We start from the raw sequence: 26,154 nt of genomic DNA, 5'->3' as shown, positions 1-26,154 counted from the left end.
TATAAAAATAATTATAAACTTACCAGTTATCAGTGAATTGAACGTTTCTCTATATTTGTATGTCTATTTATACTTATCACGATTTCCTTTTTCAAAGCATTGTGGCAAACAGAATCTCACTTATCTTCCTAATATGCTGGTAAATCAACAAGGCAGCAATCAGCACCCCCACTTTCCGAATTAAGAAACCGAGGCTCAGCAAGTTCCAGTTCTAGTTTAGTTTTCAGATCTCACCCCTCCAAGCCCAGCAGCAATCCCAGTAAAGATCCCCGGGAGAAGCTTCAGCAGGTCAGAATCACCCCTGGCCCAGGCCATGGCCGATGCAGGGACCCACGCCCCCAACCAAGCTCTCTGCGCACACGCGGCCCACCCTGGGGGCGAGGCCTCGGAGCGCCCCGCCCCCTTCCCCGCCCCCGCTCCTGGCCCCGCCCCGCCCATCGGAGGCTCGGAGGGCCCGCAACTCCAGGCCGGGAGGTAGGGAGAGGCCGGGGTGCCCCGCGTGGGGCCTGGTCCGCGCGCGGTGGGGCCCCACAGTCCCACGGCCGCGGAGGGAAGTCACTAGCTCCCGAGCACCGCCTGCCCCCCGCCGCCATTTTGCACCCGGAGCGTGCCGCTGCGGGCCGGGTGGGGCGGCCGAGGGCGGCGTGCCGGGCGGGCAGCGCTGAGGCGCAACTGTCGGGCCCGGCCGCGGTGGGAAAGCCCTGGCCGGCAGACGGGGGCCGTGCGACGCCCTGGCCTCTCCGCTTCCGCGCCTCGAGAGCGCGGCTGGCTGGTGCCCCTGCGCCCCGGCGGGCTCACAGTGTGACAGCCCCACGCTGGGTACAGCACGCCCCGTGTGTGAAAGGCTTTCACACCCTTCTCGTTTGGGCCCACACGGCAGCTCCTGGCAGGAGGCCGGGGAATGGACTGTTGTTCCATTGTGCAGACAGAGAAAACTAAGGCTCAGAGTTGGAGGCAGGTTTTCCTAGGGGCGCCCCGCGAAGTCGTGGCGGTGGGACTCAGCCCTTACCCCTCCAAATTCAGTGCCCTGTCCCCTGGGCCACTCTGCCTAACCTGTCAAAGGAAAGCGCTGGGCTGGGATTCGTTAGGCCAATGACTGGCAGTTCTTTTTCTTTCTTTCCTAACTTTCCTTTCTTTCTCTGCCCCCACCCCCACCCCCTTTTTGTTTTTTTAAGATCAGCCTCTTTCTGTGCCATCCAGGTCAGAGCTAAGAAGTATTCAGAAGCCGAGTCATGGATCCACCTGCTCGGAAAGAAAAATCCAAAGTTAAAGAACCTGTCAGCAGAGTTGAGAAGGCCAAGCAGAAATCAGCCCAGCAGGAGCTGAAGCAGAGACAAAGAGCAGAGGTGAGATCAAGGAGGGGCATGTATACGTGTAGTCTGCTGGAGATGATGCTGGAACAGAAATAGTAGAGAACTGGGATAGGGAGCGCTCTGCTGCCAGGCAGCACAGGTGTGCAGCCAGGTGTAGAAACGAGCTCTCTGAGGTCACAAACGGGGTGGTGGCAACGCAGTCTCATGGCAAGTTAGCGTCTCATGGCAAGGCCCTGGCGTACCAGGTCTCTAGATGACTCCTAGCCCAGAGCTTTTGTGATAGGGGCCTTTGGGTAGGAAGAGGAGAAGGTGAAGAGACATGTAGGGGTGGGGTCAGGGTGAGGGAGAGCAAGCGTCAGACACCCCCAGCACATGTTCTGAATTTGGCCTGGAGAGGAGGTGCTTATAACCAGGAAGTAGAGGCCCAAGCTCTGCGCCCGCCACTGTATCCCTTCATTCAGTCAACAATCAGCCTGAGAATTAAAAGCTGAAACTGTTTACATGGCCTGTGTTGAACTACATCCAGCTATGAGTGCCCTTGAACAATGTGGGGGCCGTAGGGGTATGACCCCTTCCCTACCCCACTCGAACATCTGTATAACTTTTGACCTTCCCAGAACTTAGCTGCTAATAGCTTACTGTTGACCATAAGCCTTCCTGGTAACAGTTGATTAACACATACTTTGTATATATATTACATACTGCCTTCTTATAATAAAGTAAGATAGAAAAAAAAATTTATCCAAATTGTCATAAATCCCCCAAAAATTTCTAATACATTTATTGAAAAATATCTGTACGTAAGTGGACCTGCATAGTTCAAACCTGTGCTGTTCAATCAGCTGTATTTTATTTTACTATTTAGTATCAGGAAAAAGCTTGCTGTACTCTTTTCCCTCTATTTGTTTTGTTCATTTACTTTTTTTTGAGAAATTTAAAAATACAGATAAATAGACTGTTTTAACAAACACCTGGGTACTCAGCACCCCAGATTGGTAGTGGTTAACATTTTGTCGTAGTTGCCTGGAGTTTTCTTTAAATAAGATAAATATAAATTACATATCAATATGAAGTCTCCTTTGTCCATTCCCTGTTTTATACCTTTTTTGCCCTCCCTATGGGCAACAGTTATTTTTTATACTTTGATACTCAAGTGTATTAATAGGTATCCTTGGAAAGCATGCAATGTTCTTTTGCTTAAAAATTTTACATTAATACAGTTCTATGTCTTATTTTCATTTTGCTTACATTATGTGTTTTAGAACTACTCATGTTAACACAAGAATCTAGTTTATCCTCATTCTCATACTAGCTTATAGTAGTCTGTTTTATGAATCCACTTATTTATCCATTCCTCCAGTGATGGACATTTAAATTACTTATAGTTTTGTGCTACTACAATCATTGCTGTAGTGAAGAACTTTAGATGTCTCCTTTGACACCTATGCTAGAATTTCTGTAGGGTGTATATAACTAGAAGTAGAAGTAGAATTACTGGGTACATTTCAATTTTATTGGCCATGGCCAAATTGCTTTCAAAGAGACTGTATAAGTTTGCACCCTCATTAGCAGTGTAAGAGAGTTCTCATTCTCACTTCTTTTCCAAAGCTCGATAGTGGCAGACTATATTTTTGTTAATCTGATCCATTCATTAAACAAATATTTAGCTGCTGCTATGTGCCAGGCACTGTTGTAGGAACTTGAGATGCAGCCTGGACAAGGCAGAGAAGAGTCCTTGCATTTGTGGAGCTTGCACTCAGCAGGGAAGCAGACAGGAAATGTAATAAATATATTTAGTAGTGTGCTTGAAGTTAATCCATAAACTGAAATTTACCTCTGGATAAAGATAGACCACGTGAGAGCTGTGGACCTGGATTCTAACAAATTGTCTTCCCCTTTCCATCACCACCCCATCCCTACCTAGATCTAAGGCGCCAGATGATTTTACTGCAATTGCACATTGATGAATAGTTTCAGGGCTGCTAGAAGAAACAGGAAACTGTCCTTTGTGCACACTGTAGGGAGAGATGTTGTTGAGGACTTTGTTCATGTCCTTATTGATGTCCTTCTAGTGAGGTTCCACCAGTAAGATTCCTGTGTCTGACTTCACATCCCAGTTCTTCCCACGTGACCTTGGCCAAGACATGTAACCTCTCTGAACCCCCATTCTCATTCCTCCTTGGTAAAATGAGATGGTAATAGCTACCTCACAAGCTTGTTATCAGGACAGAAATGTTATATGGAAGCACTTATCACACTGCCTGGCACAGAGGAAGCACTCAGTAAACAGCCACAGTTGTTTTCCAGAATCCTTGTGCTTCCAAGCAGTCGGCTTGCTTTTGTCATGTGGACTCAAAATCGAATGGCTGATGGTGCTTATGGTGACTTCTGGAATGTATACTGGATTTGCTCTCTAGCAGCAGCTGCCACTTGTTGAGCTCTTCAGATGTGCCAGGCACCAGCCAGCTACACGTGCACGACCTTCTGTCCTCACAGCAGGCCTATTGCTTACTCCCATTTCAACCTTTGTAAATCCTTCCTGGGGTAAGGTAAGGAGATATCAAATACCTGCCTTTATGAGGTAGAAGGATTTCTCCTTATTTCAAAGTCAAGAGATCTGACCAGAATCCCTAGTGGATGAGGGATTGAGGGACAGGACAGCAATCTAAAACAGATCTGACCTTCACCTACAGCCACCTTGCTGTTTCTTCATCTGTGTTGCCTGGAATGTAATCTCCTAAAATAGGAATGTGACATCTTAGACCCGTTGCAGGGAGGAAGTGACACAGTTCCATTCAATTCTACAAAGATGTCACATTCCAGAAAGTTCAGTGGGAAGAAGACATGAGAGTGAATGGGAACAGAAGGCGTATTTGGCAGTTGAGATAGCTTTTTTTTTTTTTTTTTAACAAAGTCAAATGCTTTAATGCCGATTACCAGAGGCTAGGGAGGAAAGGGGAGTTATTAATCAACAGACATGAAGGTTCAGTGAGCAAGATGAATAAGGTCTAGAGATTTGCTGTACAACATTGTGTCAGTACATTAATAATAATGTTTTTCACACTTAAACTTTAAAAGGGTAGATTTCATGTTGTGTTTTTATCATAACATTAAGAAAGAATAACAAAATAATTGATAGGTGTTTCCCATGGGAAAAAAAAGTGTATATCAGTGATACCTTAATAAAAATAATCTATAGCTTTAGGTTTTAAATTTAAATCTGTGATACATTTTGTGTTTATTTTTTTTTTGAGAGGGCATCTCATATTTATTGATCAAATGGTTGTTAACAACAATAAAATTCTGTATAGGGGGGTCAATGCTCAGTGCACAATCATTAATCCATCTCAAGCCTAATTCTCATCAGTCTCTAATCTTCTGAAGCATAACGAACAAGTTCTTACATGGTGAACGAATTCTTACATAGTGAATAAGTTCTTACATGGTGAACAGTACAAGGGGAGATAGCTTTTGACACTGCTGGTGACCCTCTCCTTTCTGAAAGTATTTCATTCCTTGGCTTAGTCCCCCAGACCATTTTGAGACCCTTCTTCTACCAGCCTGCCTCCTTGATGCAGAGGTTTCCAAGAAGCTACTGAAAATCCTCCTCAATCCCTAGCAAAGAAATGTGCAGATTGCAAATGCTCAGTAAGGCATGAATGGGTGAAACAGAGATTTAACATATATGTATATGTGTGTGTGTGTGTGTGTGGCTTAAAGAAGATGAATAAAACCAGCACCCTTGTACCTACCACCCAGCTAAAAAACTAGAACATGAGTGGTAACTTAGAAGCTCCTCAGGCCCTACTCCAGCCATGTTCCTGCCCCTGCCCACTGGCAGTGCCCTTACTCCTTAATTTTGTGCTAATCGCTCCCTTCTGTGCTGAATGAACTATTTCCGTGTATACCCCTAAATAATATTTTGTAGCATAACAATATATTGTCTAGTTTTGCATGTTTCTGAACTTTATATGTTACCTACTCTGTGACTGGCTCTCTTCACTCACCAACTTTTTTTTTAACCATTCAGATTTATTTGTTTTTGTTGTGATAAAATATATATACCAGCCAACTTAACCATCTTAGCCATCAGTATTACGCTTCTTAAGATTCATTTGTGTTGATGCATGTAACTATTTTCATCAATGTGAGGAGTTCCATTTCCCTTAAAGATTATAGGATCTTGCCACAATAAAAAAATTGGAAGAAGGCATCAAGCTTTCTACTTAATTCTACTCGGTTTTGATCATTTTATTCTTTCAAGGAGTTTCTTTCATTTAAATTTCAAACTTACTGACACAAAGTTGATAATCTTTTGTTTAAATCTCCTTTATAGCAGTCTTAATATTTTCTTCTTAATTCTAACAGTGTTTGTGTCCACTCCCGTTTTATCTAGATCAGGCATGTCAGGTTTGCAAGATTTTCTTTAGCATTTTCAAAGAACCGTCTTGCAGTTTGGTGAGCCTCTCCACTGCACATCTGGTTGCCTTTTCATTAACTTCTGCTCTTAGTGTGTATTTTCTGTTTGTCTCACTTCTCAGTTTCTTCCTGCCTTTTCTTGTTTTCTTTTTAATTAGTCAAGTTATATCCAATACATACAAATACACCCCTTCATTTTTTTCTTCTACAAATTAGGAAGTTTCATGCTGTTTCTGTTCTTTAGTGGACAGACTGATACTGCAAGGATAAAGAAGCTGAGGAATAAGGTAGACACCCTGCCTTTCACCTCAGAATGTCTTGTGTGGTTTTCTTTCCACCCCCACTACCTGCCTAGATTCCTTCCACCTCTTCCCTGGACTAATGTACTAGATGCCTCCAAAGTGGCCTGTCATTTCTGTTCCCCATACTCCACCCCTCACATGGTCTCCAGTTATCTTTCCAACAGCACAGGTATAATCGAGTTGCCGCCCTGCCCACTTACCTTCGTTGGCTCTGCAGCATCGGCCAGATAAAGCCCAGATTCCTTGGCATAGCATTTACTATTTTTTACCCAGCATACGTTTTTTGCCTTCTCTAGTTCCCCAAACCCAACTCTATAACATCATTCATATTAGCATAATTGAAGTTTCCAGAACTAATTCTGTACTTCCCCATTATATTTATTGAATCATAATATTCGTCCCCTTGCACTCACCTACCATGTCCCTTCCCCAGTCTCTGCCTATTCAAATCCCACCAATCCTTTAAAGGCCAGATAAGCCACCTGCCTCACTGATTCTTTCCTTTCCGTTTCTCATTCCCCAAATGGAATTAATATCTACCCCCTCCTGTTCCCTTATCACTATCCCTGCAGTACTGGTGAAGTCATTCCAAATGACACAGGCTATTGTGTCTGCAGGTATGTTGAGCAGCTGCCTCCACTGCTAACATAATTTTTTCTTTCATTCAGATCTATGCCCTCAACAGAGTCATGACCGAGCTGGAGCAGCAGCAGTTTGATGAGTTTTGTAAGCAGATGCAGCCTCCCGGAGAGTGAGCCACCCGGGTGCAAACTAGATGGGACCCGGGGCTTTGTGAGCTTGTTACCAGGTTTAAGCTGAGATGGCTCATTTGGAGCCTTACAGAACTAGACCAGAGGAACATCTGCATTATTCCTAAAACTGGATAAATCTGAACTTCTTGTACGTACTTTGGCTTCATTGGTTCCTCCAATCTGAATTGGCCCAGTGCTTGCTGAAGAGACTTGTTTTATTCTGTTTTAAAATGATAGATCAAAACTTGTTTTAAGACAGTAGATTTTTTTAACCTTTTTCTATTGTTTGAGAAAATGTCACTGTTTCTGGTGAAACTGTAAATCTCCAAAAACACAAATAAAATACTAAATAAAATGTTCCTTTGCTCACACTCTGTTTGGGGGTGCCTCACCAGAGAAAGAGAAGCCAGAAAGAATGTACTAGGGAAGAAAAGTTGAGGTGAGCATAGGAACCTCTTTTCATTCGGGGGAGGTGGAGAAGAAAGAACATGTCTGCTTCCAGTTTTCCTCCTTCCTGACCTAAAGCTTGCGGACCCTACAGCTCCTAAGCCACACAGGTGTAGCTATGTGGCCCTTTACTCCCAGAGGGGCCACTACTCAGGGTCAGGCGCTTGAAGCTAGGGTTCCTCTCACCCTGTGGCTGTGGACAGCTTGCAGCAAGCTTGCACCGACAGGGAGAGGGGTGTGCAGGTTTTCATTTTGGGGGCTACTTTATTAGGCCTAGACACGGGTTTCTGATGGGAATATGCAGACTGGTTCCTCAAGAACCTCCCGACCCACCTGCCATCTGTAGGTGTAGAAATACAATTTCTGCTGCAGACATTTGTATCAAGAATGGTGGTTCATCTTTAGCCGTAGAGTTATTTAAATGCAGAGCAAAAGGAGAGATTGTTCTTCCAGGATGTTTACTTTCCAGATACTTATTGGGAATAAGGGGAAGCAGAGTGGCAGGAAGCGGAATATGCATGAGGCAGAGCACTCCGCACAAAAGAGCCAGACGCTGCCACCTCCTTTACTGTCCACACTGGAACTGCCTGGATTTTCCGTACCAGTGCAGGGAACGTCTCAAGGGATCTCCATCTCCCCTTTGTCTCCCAGCTGCCTCTGAAGTCACTGAGAATTCTATTTCCATTGCTGTGGTTTGTTTTAGGAGTCAACTGGGCATTAATGGGATGTAAGAATCTTGCTACCACCGCAGAGTGTGTTTTTGAGAGCCCAAATTATAATAAAGGATAATCTCTGCATAGATTACCCCTATAAATGATAATTCGTTTCTAAAGCGTCCTCCTGAATTTGAGTTGAATAGGTGTTTCTTGGTTTTGTTTTTTAGAAGGAGGGGTTTGGGGATAAACTGTCATCATAAACCTAAGGAAGTTGTGTAGTATGCTAGAAAGAGCACAGTTTTTGGAGTCAAATAACCTATGGTCGAGTATCAATTCTATGACATTGGATAAATTATTAACCTGAGTCACATTTTTCCCATCCATGTAATGGAATATTTTCTTCCTCTGAGGATCATTTGTTGAGAAATAAGTAAGATAATGTATGTAATAAATGTTCAGTAAATGTTGCTTCCTTTCCCTTACCACCTTGTTTCATGGGAAATGTTTCCAATTTGAAATAACCAAGTAATACACGAACACTGGTTGGAAAGATTCTGCTCCTTAGTTGGGAACTACTTGTATTAACATGTTTGAGCCCTGGATATATTCTGTTCTAGAGAAGTGCTCTAGTATTAACAGTTTTGCAAACTGCAGGTAGCTGCAAAACTAATAAATTATGGCCAGCTTTTCTTCTTAATGAAATAGAACAGATTAAAAACCATCACATGTGTTAAGGATATTGTTTCATGAAGCTTTCATTTCCAATTTAAATCCACTTAGGAATGCATAGTTGGCATTTGAGGTAAAAGTTACTTCTCACTGTGGGTTGTGGTTTCAAAAAAAAAAGTTCAAAACAGGAATGGGACATCTTTTTGTTCACATTTTAAAGAAAAAGACTTTCATCTTCTAACTCAGAAATACTATGGTAAGGGGTCCAGAGGTGTTTGTATTCATAATTGGGTTAGCATTGAATGCTAAGGCTCTTACAAGCATAATTAATGAAAACTAGAAAAACAGAGTTTCTGCTGACCTGCCTGGAATTCCCTAATCCTGACGTAATTCACTCCCAGTTTCTCAGAGGTAACAGATGTTTTTGAAGCTCTGCATCAAAAAATTAATAACGAAAAAACTGACTAGAAGTCAGGATGCCTTAATTTGACTCTTGGGCATACCACTTACTGGGTGAACTTTGGGCAAATTTTAATCTCCCTAAATCAGTGAGTTTCAAACATTATGGTCTCAGGATTCCTTTGTGCTCTAAAAACTGAGGACACCAAAGAGCTTGTGTCTTTTGTTATTTATGTTACCTTGTAATATATTTGTATTATTTTTAAGTGAATAAGTATTTTTAAACATAAGTTTTCTGTGAGAAAAAATACATATTTCCCCAAATTAAAAATCATTTAGTGAGCAGAGTGGTATTGTTTTTACATTTTTTGCAAATCTAACATCCAGCTTAAAGGAATAGCTGGATCCTCATATCTGCTGCTGCATTCTACATTCTCATGTTGTTTATGAAGCATATGAAGAAAATTTGGACTCTGATAAGCAGTTGAAAAAGAAGGGGTCATGTTAATAGCTTTCTTAGATCATCATAGGTGTTCTTCTTTGATACTACACCAAAATTCAGCATGTGGTAGTTTCTTAAAGGTTAGTTGCAACTTGAAATCTGACACAATCTCAGTGAACTTTTTGTACTTTTGAGAACTGCTGACCTTAAGCCCATGGTCACCTACCTCATTGGGTTGTATGGGCATTAAGTGAAATAGTAAACTGCAAGGGATAGTTGGAGGCACATGGGAAGAATTAGATAATGTTAACTACTATTAATACTATTATTTTTAATGGAACAATATATAATGGGAAGGAAGGTTAGAGGGGAGAGGAGCAGACTAACATTTATTTAACACCTTTTACATCCCATTCACTATTGCAGTTATTTTATGTGTCACTGTGTTTAATACACAAAGCAACCCTGAGAGGAAGTAACTCCATTTTACAGATAAGGACATGGGTTTAGAGGGATTAAGCCTTTTGCTCAAGACCACAGAGCTAAAAAGTAGAATTCTCTTGGTTCTGCTCATTAGACACAAGTAGTAGTTAGGAGAAAACTAGACATCAACAGAAGGGAAATCTATACTTCATCCCAAGATTAGAACTAGCAGAGCTGCCTCAAAGCAAAAACTAACTCCTCTGACTTCATGTATTCACCTGAGAAGTGTATTTTTATAGTGTTGGTTTCCCTACTTGTTCTAAGAGCTGTTCTATGTTAGAACATTTTTTTTACATACTTTATCTTAGGACCTATTCTGTTTTAGCTGTTCTATTTTTTATTTGTATTCCTGACTGAGGAAGTCAAGGTGCTGAGTGGTCAGCATTAGCACCCCGAGGCCCCAGAGCCACTGCAGAAGTACAGCCTTCCTCCCAGATACTTAGAAGGAAGCCCGTATCTCCCTCTATTAAATCAAGAGGCTCTCAGCCAACCTATAACTATCCTCACATCACTGACCTAAACTTTTGTTTGAGACAACAAAGTATGAATTATTGTTACAAACAAAGCATAGTTTCCGTATCCAAATGGTATTTCTGTTCTCAAAGCAGTCCTCCTTGGGTCTACATATTTATTCTAACTCTGCTCTTGTGGCTCAAAATGGACACAAAAATCCTCTTTCAAATCCATCTTCCTTTAAATGTAATTGCAAGTTTTAGAAATAGCCAGAAGTCATTTGAAGCCAACTCTGATAATGAATGCAGTTTAACAAGAGGGCATCATTGGCTGACCTTAAATATTATGTTTTTGGACTAGATTTGATTGGTTCTGAGTAGAATAAGTATTTTTTGAGCACCTACTGTATCAAGGCTCTGTGCTAGGTGCTGGCTTCTAGGAGCTCATGTGACGAAAGTTTGCCAACTGGAGCTCCTAAGATATTTTGATAAAGGATAGCGTCACTAAAATGAGGTTCAACACCGAAGGATATAACTGAAACGTCTGAGCCTATGTATATATATGTTTCTAAATTATGTTTATCTTTTTATTATAAAAGGATACTGATGAACATTCAGGTGAAGAGATAACCTAGAGCAAAGTCTGGGAGGGCCCTGAGAGCAGAGGCTTCCCACCCTGTGGAGTTAGAGTGCGGCAGCCTCCCAGTGAGGGCACGTTCACCAGTTGGAAGCGCTCTGAACCTTGACCCCTGTTTCAGTAACTAGAGTCAAAAGACCAAATAGTAGAACAAAAGATTGAGCCCATGTATATTTGTAAGATTCTTATTACATTAAAGTCTCCTTGTACATGACTCATTAGAACGCACACAAAAATCATTTCATCCACAAAGTAAGTATTTTTTAGTGGCAGGTAGTGTGGTAGGCAGCAGAAACACAAAAACCTAAACTGAGGGAGCTTGAAGTCCAGTGGGACACAAACATATTCATGTAAGCATGAAAAAATAGAAATGGTACAACAGAGATATGACTGTGAGCAGTGGGGAAGCAGAGGGCACTCTGTTCCTTTAAAGCCAAATCATAACCATGTGGACTTCATGGGCTTTTTGTTTTTCACAAATCTAATTTTAGATTTAATGCATATTTGCCATATACATTGTTCTACGAGTTTAGAGAAGTTAGACTGGGGTTAAAAAGTGCTCTGGTGCCATACTGAGGAAGGGGTGGAACCAGCCCACGATCCTTTGGAATACCCCCTGGAGGCAGAAAGCAGGCAGTGCTGGGGGGGTCACTGTTCTCAGGGGGCCTAAGTTCTTTGTGAGGTGCAACTTCAGGGTTCCTACAATATATTCTATTTCTCTTCAACTTGGATTTTTAGAATATGAAGAGGCATTTGAGTACCTAGAGCTCAGTATTTTAAAGCTTGGGAAAAACACACACTGTGATCCTGGAATCCAGGTGATGCCCTCAAGCAGCCAGGATGCCTAATCTCGAAGCCAAGCAAAAGGCAGAAGCTTTGACTGTTGAAATACAGAATTTTAAGTTATAAAAAAACCTACACACACTCAAACTGGGCAATGTGACTGTCCTGTGACTGGCTCTGCTCCATAGAGCCCAGGTCTTCAGGCTTAAGAAATGCCTCAGGAACCCCACCCCACCACCAGAGTAATTATGATTGGTCAGGGCCAAGGTGGAGACTACACCAGTCCTTCCCAAGGGATCTGCCTTGGTGCCCAAGGTCACCCAGGGGGTGCAGAACTGGAAATCAAACCCGGCCCAAATTTAGCTTGGATAAAACTCTGTTCTTTGGTCCTAAACAACTGCTGTCCCCAAGGGAAAGAGGAGGGAGAGAGGGCCACTGGCCCATTGTGGATTGCTCTGGATCAAGGCAACGGATATCTAGTGCACACACAATATAGGGACAAGGAAAGATTTAGTGAGGAGAAGGCAAAGCTTGGCCCAACATGCTAGCACAAATCACATGAGGCCATGGGGGTGGGCAGAGCTGTTCAGTTTCTTTGGAGCTGTAGCCTAAGACACACTGCCTTGCCCCACAGAGCATCTGGAAAGAAGATATAGGAGAGTGACCATATCAGGCAGTAAAAAGCACTTAGCTGAAATGGAGACAACAACAGCATGATGACACCTGGAAGAAGAAAATAGGCAAACATTCAATTTTTCTCAAATTGGCTTACGTGTATTTCCACGCCTTACTCTCCCACCCCCATCCTTCCATCCTTCAGTTTTTATTCATAGTGCCTAAGAAACAAAAACCACTGAGAATGAGCCCTGCCTTTAAGAAGTCTGTATGTAACTAGACAATTATCATTTAATGCAACCTCAGGTTCCATTTTTGTCAAATTCAGATCCAAAATTAGTCTTAGCCAAAAATAATTCTAAGTTGCCTAGATCCCTTTAGAAAGAAAGAATATATATATATATATATATATATACATATTATATGTGTATATATATATACATATATATATTTCTAATTGTTTCAAGTTTAATATGTGACAATAGCCAATACGATATTACACATATGCATAAAAGAGTTAACACAGCAAGCCAGAGACTGGATAGCCTTAGAAAGGCCTGATTGCAAATTGGCCCTTGGCTGGTGTCTGGAAACTTGAATAGCAGTTTCCTACACAATATAAAACTTTCCCTAATTGACAAGAGTGGCTCCCTGTGCTTAGCCTGATTGTACAAGCATGCAGAGTATGCTGAATGTTGATTTCCATCTGTGGAATCTGGAATTTTGGTACCTGCTACACAGAGGGTGCTAATGTGGCCAGCCCCTTAAAAACCTTGAGCACTGATCCCAAAAGAGTTTCCTGGTGACCGCTGGAAGCTTTTTGCCTCCAGACTTCACCTCTCACCTTCCTTTGCTGATCTGCTTCTTATCCTTCTGCCGTAAGAAATCTTAGCTGTGAGTGCAACTACGTGCAGAGTCTTGTAAGTGGTCTTAGGGAATCAATAAACCTGGGGGTGGCCTTGGGGGTCCCTGATGCAATCTGAATCTCTGATTCACCACCAAAAGGCAGAAGGAAGCCAACACTTGTGGAGTATCTACTTTGCAGTAGACATTCTGCTAGTTATGTTACAAAATGATTTTATTTACATTTCACAGTAATCCTGTGATGTACAAGTTAGTCTATTTTTCAGATGAGGATGTAGAGGGGATATAACCTGCACAGGGTCCTAATGCAAACCCCTGTCTGCCTGACACTTAAAAACTAGACACATACACTGCCACAGAGAGCTCAAAAAGAGGTGGGAGAGTAAGGACCAATGACGCGTCCATGGGAACATCCACCATGTATCTTAACAAGAAATCAGAACATATGACCCAACAGAGACCACTTCTAGGGGTAGAAGCACTTGCAGAGATGAACTGGGCCTTTGGAATGCTGCATTTCACAGCAGTCCTAGATCTGTTGAGGCAATGAGATACTTCACATGAGAGTTCTCCTGGAAAATAAGTGACATAAGATACTTACTGAGAAGTAGCCATAGGTCAGCTTCTCAGATGTACCAAGCTCAGTTGGGAAGAAGGGACCTCAGTCTAAAAAGGTGACTGACCGGCTGCACTCCAGGGAAGAGGAATATCAATTGCCACCGTTTTGAAATCTCTCCAGGAGGGTCCGGTATGACTGGTGTCAAAGTTTGTGAGGTGCAGCTTCCTCCTTTACTCATGCAGCAAACACAGTCTGAGGAAGGCTAAGGCCAAGTGTATGGTTTATTTTGAGGAGAGGGGATCAGTGATGTCTACAGGAGCAAAGAACATTATAGGACATGCTGTTGCTATGAGATAGAAGGACAGGTGAAGAGAAGAACGGGGCTAGAAATTTCCATTTATGGAGCATATCTATGCCAGAGAATTTATATACATTATCTCACTTAATCTCAGGAATCCTGCAAGGCAGGGACTATGAGCTTCATTTTATGATGAAGAAAACTGAGCTAAAAACAGCGAGGTAATTAGCCAAAGCTCATGCAACTGGTATGTGCTGAAATTAGGACTTGAACTCAGGTCTGTTGAGCTCCAAACTCAGGCTCTTCTCAGCACCATTCTGCCTCCACCACCTGGGACACAGGAGGCTCCTGGACTTGGGCAGTGTAGTTGGTGCTGATACTATAGCAAAAAGGCTGTGAACCTAAAGGGGAAGGTCAGGATGGAACCAAGGACCCTGCAAAGCAGAGGGGACCCCCAACAGGGGAATAAAGGGAGAAACTAAGTATCCTCACAGATGTTTGTCCTGTTTACATGAACACATTTCAAAAGAAGAAAAAGTGATACTCCTTGAAGGAAGCCCTAAGTCAGGGAAAACTCCAGGAAGACATCTGCTAGGGCCTCAGCAGCCAGGATCTCAGGGCCTGGCACCCATCACTCAATTGCTTTAGCCCAGACCCTCCTTCCTCCATATTGATTCTATTTCCAACATTTATCTCAAACATCGCCATATCCACCACTACGTCACCTATCATCTGTCCAAAAGTTAATTTACTGACTTCCATTTTCAGTCTCCTACAATCTAATCTCTACTTTATAGGCAGAGTACTCATTTAAAACTGTTTCTCAGAAATCCCTTCAGAGGCTTCTCATTTGCCTTTTTTGATCAAATCCCAAATCCTGCCCAGTCTGCCCACTTTGGTGGCCTGCTTGTGTCACTAGCCCCTTAAGCAAGTTCCCGCCACACTGCAGCGCTAATGCATCCTGCACCTTCCTGTTCAGAGCCTTCACAATATACTCTTTTCCTTCTGAACCACTCCTCCTACCCACCTGGCCAATCATTTTGCAGGTTCCATTCATTTAAAAATGTTTTCCAGTGATACTGATATATCATGGACATGTAATATTGTATTAGTTACATGAGGTATAACAGCATCATGATTTGATACATTCATATATTGCAATGTAATCACCTCAATAAGTTAACATCAACCATGTCACAGTCACAAACTTTTTTTCTTATGATGAGAACTTTTAAGATCCACTTTCTTAGCAACTTTCCAATCTATAATACCATATTGTTAACTATAGTCACAATGCTGTGCATTATACCCCCAGGACTTATTTATCTTGTAACTGGCAGTTTGTACCTTTTGACCACCTTCACCCAGGTTTCATTTAAGTGTCACCTCCTTAAGGATCATTCCCACCCTTGAGGTCATTCCAGTCTAAATTAGGTCACCCTTTGATACTCTCTCAAAGCACCCTGTACAGTGACTGTCTACTCTATCAGACTGCAAATCCTTGGGCAGGATGTGTGTGTCTAGTTTGCCAATTTGGGTGTTCCCTAAATTTCTGCTGAACTTAATAACACTCAATAAATATTTATTGAGCACCTACTGTGTGACTGTTACAATCCAATGTCCTAGGGATTACAGCTGAATAAAAGACAGTCCTCTATTGGGGGCAGGTTTAGTGTGTATGTATAGACAATAAACAAATATATGCCAGATGAAAATGAAACCTGTGGAAAAAAATAAAGCAGGTAAGGGAGGTAGGGAAAGCTGGGGTGAGGTGCGGGGTGGAAATGAACAATTGTGATGATCAACTAGTGACATTTGAGAGCAGTATTTTCACTCACCTCCTAAATACACCATTTTTTTCCAGTTCTCAGACTCTAGGATTTCATCATGTGGATAGTAGCTCTGGTCCATCATGAATAGAATCATGAGTAAGGCCATGCAAGAGAGAATGAATGTGTTGCCTTTGGTAAGCAGGGAGGTGGAGGCCAAAACACAGGAAGCGTAGGGGCAGGGCAGACCCTTGTATGTGGAAGGAACACCTGCCAGGGAAAGATAAGGTGAATTTGAGCACTTCCCGTGGCTAAAAGGTACCTACATGAAGAAAGCCCCTCTCTTTGGGTCTTCCCCACCCCACACTCCAAATCCCCTTAATTCCAGGGCAGTGGTGGCTGTAAAGCATCTAGTCATTCAGAGAGATATGTGGGTTTTGCACTGGATCCCAAGGTAAAGCAGACAGCTAGGACCAGGCCCCTAGGAAGCCTCTGTAGAAGAGATCTTCAAGTCTGTCTCCGCACCCCCACGCGTTGTGACCTTAGGCAAGGCAATTGTTCTGACCAAGCTTGGTTTCTCCATCAGTTTTGGGAAACTGGAGGATGATCTCTAGTTCTAGAATCTATGAATCCATATGCTCCATCTAAAGGTCACACAGTAAGAAAAAGGCATAGCTAGGGTTCCCAGCCCCAGGCCAGGGTCTGCCAATGCAGCCTGAAGCCTCCAGTGGGCCTAGGGCACAGAAAGGGAAGACAGAAGGGCTCCAAAGAAGGCAGGGGAGGAGTAAGTTATTGCCCCCCAGGCTTTTGATTTACTCCCCCAACAGCGCCTCCCCTTCCATGTTTCCTACCCTCAGCCATAAGGCTAGGTCCCACTCACCAGTTGAATAAAAGCACAGGCGGAAAGAAGCAGCTAGCACATAAATGATGGCCAGGGAACCATTCAGAGGCCCATCCACACCCAGGAGCAGGGCTGAGCCCAGGCCAAAGGTGGTGAAGACAGCAAAGTCATTCAGCTTGGGTCCTGGTCCAGAAAGCCAAGTTAGAAGAACTTAACACTCATATGTCTGTACCCTGGCCTCCTCTGGTGGAGGAGCTGGAGCGCTGCCAGGCAGGGTCTGAGGTCCCAGACAGCAGCAGCTGCTCCCACTGGGTGGTCTGCAGATGAACAAACTGATGAACTGTGGAGCCCATTTATCAAGCAAAATCTTACATAGAAATATGTCGTCATATTTTAAACCAGTCACTCTGCTTGGGGTAATCTTCATTTTCCCATTCCCTGTGCCACAATCACCGCTCCACTCCCGATTCCTGGATCAGACCCGAATAGGGAGGCAGGGCAGGTAAGGAAACTGAGTGAGGATGAGGATGGCCAAAGATGAGTAAGTGAGCCAGCAGAGGCGTTAGATCTAGACTTGGTGGGGGGGGCTCCCAAACACCTGCTCTGGGGCTGCTTCTGCTACACTCAGAAGGATGTGAACAGGAGTAGTAACTGACAAGGACCTGTGGATGTTAGAGGAAGGAGAAGGTGACCTGAGATGGGTGCTTCTGGGTCAGGGACTAGGGCTCTGCCACCTACCTGATCTGTGGCAAACGGTGAGGTGCCTGGTCATTGCCCCAACTGCCATGTCTAACAGGAAGCTGATCAGAAGCATCCAGGAGGCACACTGGGATTTCCTAAAGTGCAGACCAGCGGGCCAAAATAGGGCAGTGCTTTCACAGTCTCTACTGGACAACCACTCCACAAACCCCCAAGACACCAATACACTTCCTACACTTGCGCGCGCACACACACACACACACACACACACACACACACACCTGCCCGACCTGCTAACCCACACTTACATCCCTTCTGATATTCGCTGCTTTACACACACACACACACACACACACACACACCTATATCCCTTCAACCCACAGTCTTAAAGGAGTGTCCTGAACCCCTTAGTTAATTATGAAGATCCTTTCAACTCTAAATTCCAGGTATTTATTCAATAGCACAGGGCTCCTAGGTTCTAACCCAGTCTCTGCAGCCATGCCACTGTGAAATCTCAGATAAATCATTCCCCACCCCAAAGCCTCTGTTCCTCCACCTATAAAATGAGGAGTTTGTGCCAAATGATTTCTTTAATAACATATAGGCCTTTTCAGATTACCTATTTCTCCTAGAGTGACTTTTGGTAGCTTATGTCTTTTAAGGAATTGGTTCATTTCATGCAGGCTATCAAATTTATAGAGTTCGTTCATAATATTCCTTTATTATACTTTCAATGTCTGTGGGACCAGTAGTGATGGCTCCTCTTTCATTTCTGATATTGGTAATTTGTGTCTTCTCTCCTTTTATTGGTTAGCTAGCTTAGAGGCTTATCAATTTTATTGATCTTTTCAAAGAACAAACTCTTCGGTTCATTGATCTTTCTCTATTGATTTCTTATTTTCAGTTTCGTTGATAGCTGCTCTCATTTTTATTCCTTCTTTTCTATTGCTCACTTTTGATTTAATTTGATCTTTTTGTAGTTTGCTAAGGTGTAAGCTTACATTATTGATTTTAGATCTTCCTTCTTTTCAATTTTTTTCTAAGACTTATATTTTTGGGAGAGGTTTTAGTTTTACAACAAAATTAAAAGGAAGGTACAGAGATTTCCCATATGCTCCCTGCCCTCACTCACCAGAATAATTTGGCACATTCCAAGGATGGCACATTCCAAGGATGGCACATTCCAAGGATGAACCTACACTGGCACAGCATTATCGCCCAAAGTCCATTGTGAACCTTAGGGTTCACTCTTGGTGTTGCCCATTCTGTGGGTTTGGACAAATGTATGATGACTTATACACATCATTATAATATCATATAGAGCATTTTCACTGTCCTAAAAATCCTCTGTGTTCTATCTATTCATTTCCTCCCACCCTCCCCTGGCAATCACTGATCTTTCTATTATCTCCATATTTTTGCCTTTTCCAGAACCATTTAGTTAGAATCATATAATATGTAGCCTTTCCGGATTAGCTTCTTTCACCTAGTAATGTGCATTCAAGTTTCCTTAATGTCCTCTGGCTTCATAGCTCATTTTTTTTAGTGTTGAATAATACTCCATTGTTTAGATGTATCACAGTTTATTCACCCGTTCACTTACTAGAGGATATCTTGGTTGCTTCTAAGTTTTGAAAATTATGAATAATAAAACATCATAAACATCCATGGGTAGGTTTTTATGTAGATATAATTTTCAGTTAATTTGGATAAATACCAAGGAATGTGATTCCTGGATCACGTGGTAAAAGTATGTTTGGTTCTTTAAGAAACCACCAAACCATCTTCCAAAGTGGCTGTGCCATTTTGCATTCCCACCAGCAATGAGTGAGAGCTCCTGTTGCTCCACATCCTCTCCAGCATTTGGTGGTGTCAGTGTTCCAGATTTTGACCATTCCAATGGTGTGTAGTGATATCTCATTATTTTAATTTGCATTTCCCTGACAATATATGATGGGTAGCATCTTTTCATGTGCTTATCTAGCATCTGGATACCTTCTTTGGTGAGATGTCTGGTAAGGTCTTTGGCCCATTTTTTCAATGGGTTGTTTATATTCTTATTGGTGAGTTTTAAGCTTTGTGTATTTTGGATTATAGTCTTTTATCAGATATATCTTTTGCAAATGTTTTCTCCCAGTCTGTGGCTTGTCTTCTAATTCTCCTGATGTTGTCTTTTGCAGAGCAGATTTATTTTCTAACATATGCATTCAATGCTATACATTTCAATCTACTGCTGTTTACTACATCTCACAAAGTGTTGATAAGTTGTATTTTCATTTTCTTTTAGTCTAAAATACTTAAAAATTTCTCTTGAGACTTCTTTTATGTATTATTTAGAAGTTTGTTGTTTAACCTCCATATATTTTGGGATTTTCTAGTTATCTTTGTTATTGATTCTTAGTTTAATTCCATGTGATCTGGGAGCATACTTTGTATGGTTTCTATTCTTTTAAATGTGTTAAAGTATGTCTTATGTCTTATGGCCCACAGTGTGGTCTATGTGTATTCTGCTTTTGTTGGAAGAAGCAGTTTACTATCAATGAGCTCCTGTTGACTGATGGTGCCGCTCAGTGCAGTCACATCCTTACTGACTTTCTGCCTGCTGGATTTATCAATTACTGATAGAGAGGGGCTGACATACCCAATGAGGAGAGTAGATTCATCAGTTTCTCCTTGCAGTTCTATCATCATTTGCCTCATGTATTTTGATGCTCTAAATGATTGCATGAGCTCTTTCATGTAGCCTTTCCAGATTAGCTTCTTTCACCTAGTAATGTGCATTCAAGTTTCCTTAATGTCCTCTGGCTTCATAGCTCATTTTTTTTAGTGTTGAATAATACTAAATGAATTAGAAAATGAATAATGCATTTGAGGTTTCTATGCTTCTGTCCAGCACATGATCCCAGACACCTATGAAAGCAGCCACCAGTCTCAGGCAAACCTGAGGCAAGCCGTTCCTAAATCTATACCCTCCCTGACTGCAGTGCTTGGGGGCCCAGCAGAAGCGAACAGAAGGCCTGACCCCAAAGACCTCAGCTATCCCCAAACAACTACAGCATTTCCTTTGTTTAGACCTATACCTACGTGTCTAAAGGGAACTGGGTCTACCATGTGGCATAGAAACTACACTCCCAGAAGACACGGCTGAACTGAGGAGACAGAGATTTTCTTCTGCAGGTATTCTCCCATTCATGAGACTCCAAAAAATCCAGATTTAGAGAATCATAAAAATTTTCAGATCAGAAGGGAACTTAACCATCATCAGATATAAGCATCTTACTTTATGGATGAGAAACAGATCCAGAGATGTCCCTTGCTGATGGTTATAGAGAAACAAACAGTTTAGGATGATGTTATTTGCATTTTAAAGGATTTATCAGTAGGGAGCTGATTTGACAAAGCATTTAAATATGATTCGATTTATAGAAATACAATTTGCTGACAGCTTTTTGGGGGCCCATATACATGTCTCAGATTTTCCAGGATAGTACTAATTTTAAATAGCCCACCAGATTCTAATTTGAGAATCAAAAAATTTGAACAGGTGCCTGCCCAATGACTGTGTAAAGACTACTAGAAGAGAATCTCTTCATTTGCTCATCAAAAACTGTTCTAGACTGCCACAGCTGGAAGCAACTGGAGAGACCGTAGTGTGGGCTCCTTGTTTAAAGATGGAGAAACTAAGGCTGGAGATACGACCCAGCCAAGGTTACATATCAGGGAGGTGGTAGAACTGAGGCTAGGATCTTGGCCCCTTGACTCCCCATGACTGCACTTTGTGCAGGTGATCCCTGTGCCTCAATGCCTGGCTCTCTAGAGTCTCCATTCCTTGCCTCAGGCCATTGGCACCAGCTCTTGGCTAAGAGCTTGCTGGGCCCCGACCTACTTGTAGAAGCTGCAGAAGATGGAGAAGAGCCCCAGGATCATGTTGGCCAAGGACGAGGCATTGGTAACATCTTTCCAGGAAAATTCATTCATCTGGAGGTGGTTCCAGTTGTTGGTCAGGAAGAAACTAGAGCACAGACCTGGGGAGAGGAGAGAGGAGCAAGGAGCTCCCCAGGTCAAAGAGTCTCAGAAGGGGCTCCCGGGACCAAGCCGCTCCTGTCCCCTAGGCTCCATCCCAGAACTGCAGCCTCCCCACACTGTCTCAGTGGCTGGAATGAAGAACACAGGAGGCAGATGTAGGAGACCCGGGAGGTAAAGACAACGGGACTGAAGATGAGTGTCTTGGGCAATTCAACAGCAAAGCAAGTGAACCAGCATTTTCCACTCCCTCTCTGACTTTGTCCCTTGTCCTTCCTCCAGCCCATATACTGATCCTCCTGGCACCTCCATGACCCAGGATACAAGGGCATGGGCCCTTGCCCTCATCTGAGAAATTAGCCTTTTGTCATAGAGCTCTTTCTCATAGACGAACTCTTTTCTTTTTTTTTAATTACAAAGCTATGTTTAATACTTTGGGGTGAACCTCACAGGAGGGAAAAAACTCTGGGAAGGGGTAATCTGTCCACCCCTTGACAGATGCGGCCCAGGCAGGGAGAGGCTGTCCAGGGGAAGGGACGCACTGCAGACTCAGGCTCCTTTGTCCAGCAGGTCACACTCACTCCCTCAGAGGGACTGGGCTATGGCTAAGGTGCCCTAAGGTCAGGCTGTGACAGGCCCACCCAGAACAGCAGGCCCAGCCCCAACAGGGGAAGTGACGAGAAACAAAAAAATGAGTATGTACAACACAAAACAGTTCACAAGGCATTTTGTACTCTGTTATCTCTTCTGATCCTGACGAGCTCAGAAGACGGTGCTCTCATTATCGCCATTTTATGAATGAGGAAACAGGTTCAGAGAAATGGCGATATTGGCACAATCACGTACTAGGTGAGTTGAACCTTATCTCGCCTGATTCAAATCTGGTGCTTCTGTTGGGGGCATAGATCTCAGCAGGAGGAGGTTTGCGGGGTAGGGGGCACAGGGATTGCTCAGTTGGGCTGCCCTGCACAGCAGCTACAGCCTCCCCCAGTGGTAGCAGGCCCTGCCCAGGCCTCCTCGCCCCTTCCAGCCTCTCCCAGCTGGGAATCAGATGGCCCTGTCCATTACACAGCCTGTCTGTCTCTGGTTTTACTCTAAAACCAAACATGTACACTTCTTACCATAAAGTGCTTGTGAAACTGAGTTTCTTTAGAGAAAGCACCCCCTTGCTTTCTAAATGGAGAATTCCCCCTGGTTGGTGTAAAATGCCACCCACAAATAGTAACCCTGCACTTGATACAAGTTCCAAGGTGTTTTCATGCCCATTTTCTCACTCATTTTAGAGGTAAGGAAGCTGAGTCCCTGCCTCCACTCAGCCCCTCCACACGGCCCCAGGCCCTTCCGGTCTGTACAAAAGTTAAGATAAATTATGATGGGGAGTTTATCAGGACAGCACCTGATAAACTGGGGCTCACTGATCCCATAGGCCAGCTTCATTCACCGTGGGGTATCAGGAGCTGCACTGATAAAGCCATCAGGACTCCTGAGACCTTCTTATGCCAAGGACCCTCAAGACCTAAGACAGGAAGCAATGTGAGCCAGAGAAATCTGGGAGGGGACGGGGACAAAGGACTGGCTGTATACTCCTTCCTGCTCCCCTAGGTCTCCCCAGCAAGACCAGACACCTCTGTTCCCAGCCTAATGAACTGCTGCCTGGAAGAGTAGCACCCCAGCACCTCTGTCAGACACAGTCAGCAGGTGCCCGGGGCATGCCTACCAAGCACCACACATGCCTCATCTGCACTATTTCACAATTAATCTTTAAATTAATGATCAGTTATCTGCTATATTATCTCTTTCATTCACAAAGAACTTTCATGTCTATGGTTTCCATTGGCCCTGTGAGGTCGGCCAGGTAAGGTTAAAATCTCTACTTGCCAGGTAAGGCAAGGAAGACTGAGAGAGAAGAACCTTGTTCAAGGTCACACCAAAAGTGGCAGAACAAGACAACTTCGCCTTAAGTGTGTTCTTTCCTCTATACTCTGCTGTCTATCAACCAATAGGACTGAGCATTGTATTCACTGTCAGCTCAGACTGAGCTAGGGGCTGTAGAAAATGCTTGGTGCCTGCCATCATGGAACTTAGTTTCCTGGAACACACCCAGGAAAACAAGACTCATGCATGTGGAGACTTCGCAGACTCTGCTCATGGTGGTACCTCCTCTCACAGGTGGGGAAACTGAGGTTTCAGGACAGTTAAGCAATTTGTCCTATCAATGGTGGAACCAGAATTTGAACTGGACCTACTCTTTCCCAATTAAATGCTATTTTCAGCAAAATACACAAGTCTCAGGGATGCACAGATGTGGTGGGAGTGAGGACTATAGAAATGCAGAGAACAAAGGAACAATTCATTCATTCAGCAAACATTTGGTCATGAACAAGGTTTGGTGCCTGGTGCTGGGACACAAAGAAGAGTAAGATCTGGTGTCGTCTCTCAAGGAGCTCAGTCTAGCAGAAGAATTCAACCCCAAACAGAAAAAAAATGACCAGGCTGCTAAGTGAGCATGGAAGAGGGGCCCAACCTGTGAAGGGGCTTGAAGAAGGCTTCCCAGAGGGGTCAGAGGTGAGGCATGGTGCAGCAGAGGCCTGCAGGACTGGATCCTGTCACTCCCCAGCTTCCTGGAAGCCATCAGCACCTCCCAGAGCCCTCAAGATGGAGTCCAACTCCTTCATTCGGTGTAGAACCCTTCGTGATGAGATCCTGCTCAACTCTCTTGCACCCCTTGACCCCTTCTTGGCCCTCCTTGGGAGGCTTGAACCCACCACCAGAGCCTGGGAGATGTTCCTCCTCTATTCCACCACCTGCCCTTGGGCTCGCCATGTGACCCTGGGCCCTCTACATCGGCTTTGCCTATCTTGTCCTCCTCCTCTACTACAAGGGAGGCAACTTGCGTGCAGACTGAGGTCTCCTGTGCCCAGCATGAGGCTTGACAATAACGTTGTTCAATGATTGTTAAATTATAAAGTGCATCTTTCTGGTGCTTCCCCAAGACCCTCATACTGCACCAAGTCACATCTCTCCCCTGCACCAAAGCCTGTTCAGCTTGTCCTCCAAGAAGCCCTCTCTAATGAACTCTCAGTGATCTAGCCTCTTGGACACACCCAGCATCTAAGCTTTGCTTACACCATCTTCCATTTACTCATAAAAAATTTATTGTTGATGCCTGCTCTGTGCTAGGCCCATGTGTTCTGGGGACAGGGAGAACAAGGCCCATCTGCACCCTCAAGAAGCTCAGAGTCTGGCAGGGGAGACAGAAGTGTGTATAGACAATGAAGGCAGTGTGGCCCGTGTTATTTTGGACAGAGGATGTCCAGTTGTTGTGGCTGCACAGGCTGAGGCCAAACTAAGTCTGGAGTGGGGGCAGGGAGGTTTCACGCAAGTGGTGATATCTTTATGGAGGGTCTTTAAGGATGAACAAAGTGGGGGCCTTCTTGACAACGGGAATTGCAGGTGCAAAAGCACAATGAGCAGGCTGGATCCCAGGGAGAGGGGTGACTGGAGGCAGGGGGACCACAGGGGGGGACAGTCCTGTGACCTTGACCTGCAGCCTGTGGGTAGGCAGTGATGTGTAGTAAGGGGTGTCTTGGTCACATATGAGCTGGGAGAGAAGGGTGATCTGGAGGAGGGGACCTGAAGAAAAGGATCCAGCCACAGACTGGCGAGTGAGGAGAGGTGAGCCAGCGGCAACGGCGGACGCAGGGGATGTCTGCGGAAGGAGAGGGGAGAGTGGCGGGTGGCCCGCGTTCTCAGGCAAGGCAAGGCAAGTTGGTGCCGCTTCTCGCCCGGAGAGCCCAGCGCAGCGCCAGAGTGAGAATGCCCGGGTGGTGCGCTCGGCAGGGCTGCGACACTGGCTCGGCGTCTCCAGGTGGTGGCGCCCCCACTGCGGCCCTCTGCGGGGCTGGCCGGCATCCCCTCGCAGCCCTCCCCGCCCGCCGTGGGCGTCCCGGCCAGGCCCCACCTGACCGCGACGGCAGTGGCGCCACCCCAGCAAAAAGATGGAGCCGGGCTGGGCAGCCGCACTTCGGCGCACTCCTTCCGCCGGGCCCGAGCGCTGTCGCGCGTGCTTACCTGGGGACTGGGCATTCCGCGGCGGGGTGGCGGCCGCGCTCCTTCCTTCCCCGCTTCCCGTGCGGCGGACGGGGCCCAGCCCAGGCCGGCGGAGCCGCCCCGGTCCCGAGACTCTTACTCCGGACGCTTAGCTCACAATCCCCGAGGGCCAAGGGCGGGGCCTCAATGTGCTGGGGACCCCGAGGTCTTGTAGTGGGCGCAGTGAGGGGAATGGAGGGATTTGGGAGGAGGAGGTCCGGTCTCTCCATCACAGCGGGTGTGGGGAGGCTCGGCAGGTGAAGAGCCCACACGGTGTGCGCGAAGTGGGAGGAAGCTGGGGGAGATCAGGCTGCGAAGGGCCCCTGGGAGGTACGCTCTGTGTGGGCGGGGCTCTGACTATCTGATTCACTGCAGTGTCTTTGTCCTCTAAGAACCATTAAGCATATGTAATATGTATCCCCCCCACACCCCAGTATTTAAGATAAATGACAAGCTGAGTAATTTACCCTTAGTCCCAAAAATAGTGTTAAGTGACATGGTCAGGCTGGTTTACAAAGATTGTTCTGGCAGCCAGTGTGAAGGAAGGCTCTGTAATAGCGCAGGAGAGATGAGGCTGGAGCAGCCACACCTTGCTGGGACAGCAACAGAAGGGAATGGGAAGTGCAGAGACTAGGAGCCATTG

At 44.6% G+C, this 26,154-nt stretch overlaps 2 protein-coding genes across 9 annotated transcripts; one reads left to right on the top strand and one right to left on the bottom strand.

Annotated features, from left to right (window-relative positions):
• The first annotated feature begins 398 nt into the window (after nt 1-398).
• On the top strand, nt 399-7,145 carry SVBP (small vasohibin binding protein). 4 transcript variants are annotated; one of them, XM_037002336.2, is made up of 3 exons: nt 399-474; nt 1,181-1,346; nt 6,703-7,145. In XM_037002336.2, exons 2-3 carry the CDS (start codon nt 1,233-1,235, stop codon nt 6,787-6,789), a joined length of 201 nt encoding a protein of 66 aa, XP_036858231.2. In that variant the 5' UTR covers nt 399-474; nt 1,181-1,232; the 3' UTR covers nt 6,790-7,145. The 4 variants fall into 4 exon arrangements, with proteins under 4 accessions (XP_036858231.2, XP_036858229.2, XP_036858230.2 ...); XM_037002334.2 differs by having other exon boundaries at nt 400-474; nt 1,176-1,346; XM_037002335.2 differs by having other exon boundaries at nt 407-474; nt 1,201-1,346.
• A 3,997-nt stretch (nt 7,146-11,142) lies between these two features.
• Nucleotides 11,143-25,829, bottom strand: TMEM269 (transmembrane protein 269). Of its 5 annotated transcripts, none has more exons than XM_073233764.1 (6): nt 25,494-25,630; nt 21,286-21,424; nt 17,439-17,536; nt 16,740-16,883; nt 15,929-16,129; nt 11,143-12,477 (listed from the first exon to the last, which is right to left on the bottom strand). In XM_073233764.1, exons 2-6 carry the CDS (start codon nt 21,375-21,377, stop codon nt 12,341-12,343), a joined length of 672 nt encoding a protein of 223 aa, XP_073089865.1. In that variant the 5' UTR covers nt 21,378-21,424; nt 25,494-25,630; the 3' UTR covers nt 11,143-12,340. The 5 variants fall into 5 exon arrangements, 4 of the variants coding, with proteins under 4 accessions (XP_073089865.1, XP_036858264.2, XP_073089863.1 ...); XM_037002369.2 differs by lacking the exon at nt 25,494-25,630 and adding an exon at nt 24,243-24,549; XR_012130138.1 differs by lacking the exon at nt 21,286-21,424 and adding an exon at nt 13,835-14,054 and having other exon boundaries at nt 12,348-12,477; nt 25,494-25,827.
• Nucleotides 25,830-26,154: the final 325 nt, after the last annotated feature.

The sequence above is a fragment of the Manis javanica genome, chromosome 4 (assembly GCF_040802235.1).
Source record: "Manis javanica isolate MJ-LG chromosome 4, MJ_LKY, whole genome shotgun sequence".
NCBI lineage: Eukaryota > Metazoa > Chordata > Mammalia > Pholidota > Manidae > Manis > Manis javanica.
The sequence above is the reverse complement of the archived record's forward strand: the minus strand, read 5'-3'. Positions and strand labels throughout refer to the sequence as shown.

Excerpts from the sequence above, each read along its gene's own strand:
- SVBP (XM_037002336.2), top strand. The coding sequence starts at position 1,233 with ATGGATCCACCTGCTCGGAAAGAAAAATCCAAAGTTAAAGAACCTGTC. Across the intron at positions 1,347-6,702 it reads AGCAGAGACAAAGAGCAGAG|ATCTATGCCCTCAACAGAGT; the intron begins GTGAGATCAAGG and ends TCTTTCATTCAG.
- TMEM269 (XM_037002369.2), bottom strand. The coding sequence starts at position 24,423 with ATGAGGGTCTTGGGGAAGCACCAGAAAGATGCACTTTATAATTTAACA. Across the intron at positions 21,425-24,242 it reads AGAGGGCCCAGGGTCACATG|GTCTGTGCTCTAGTTTCTTC; the intron begins GCGAGCCCAAGG and ends TCCTCTCCCCAG. Across the intron at positions 16,884-17,438 it reads CACCGTTTGCCACAGATCAG|GACCCAAGCTGAATGACTTT; the intron begins GTAGGTGGCAGA and ends TTTCTGGACCAG.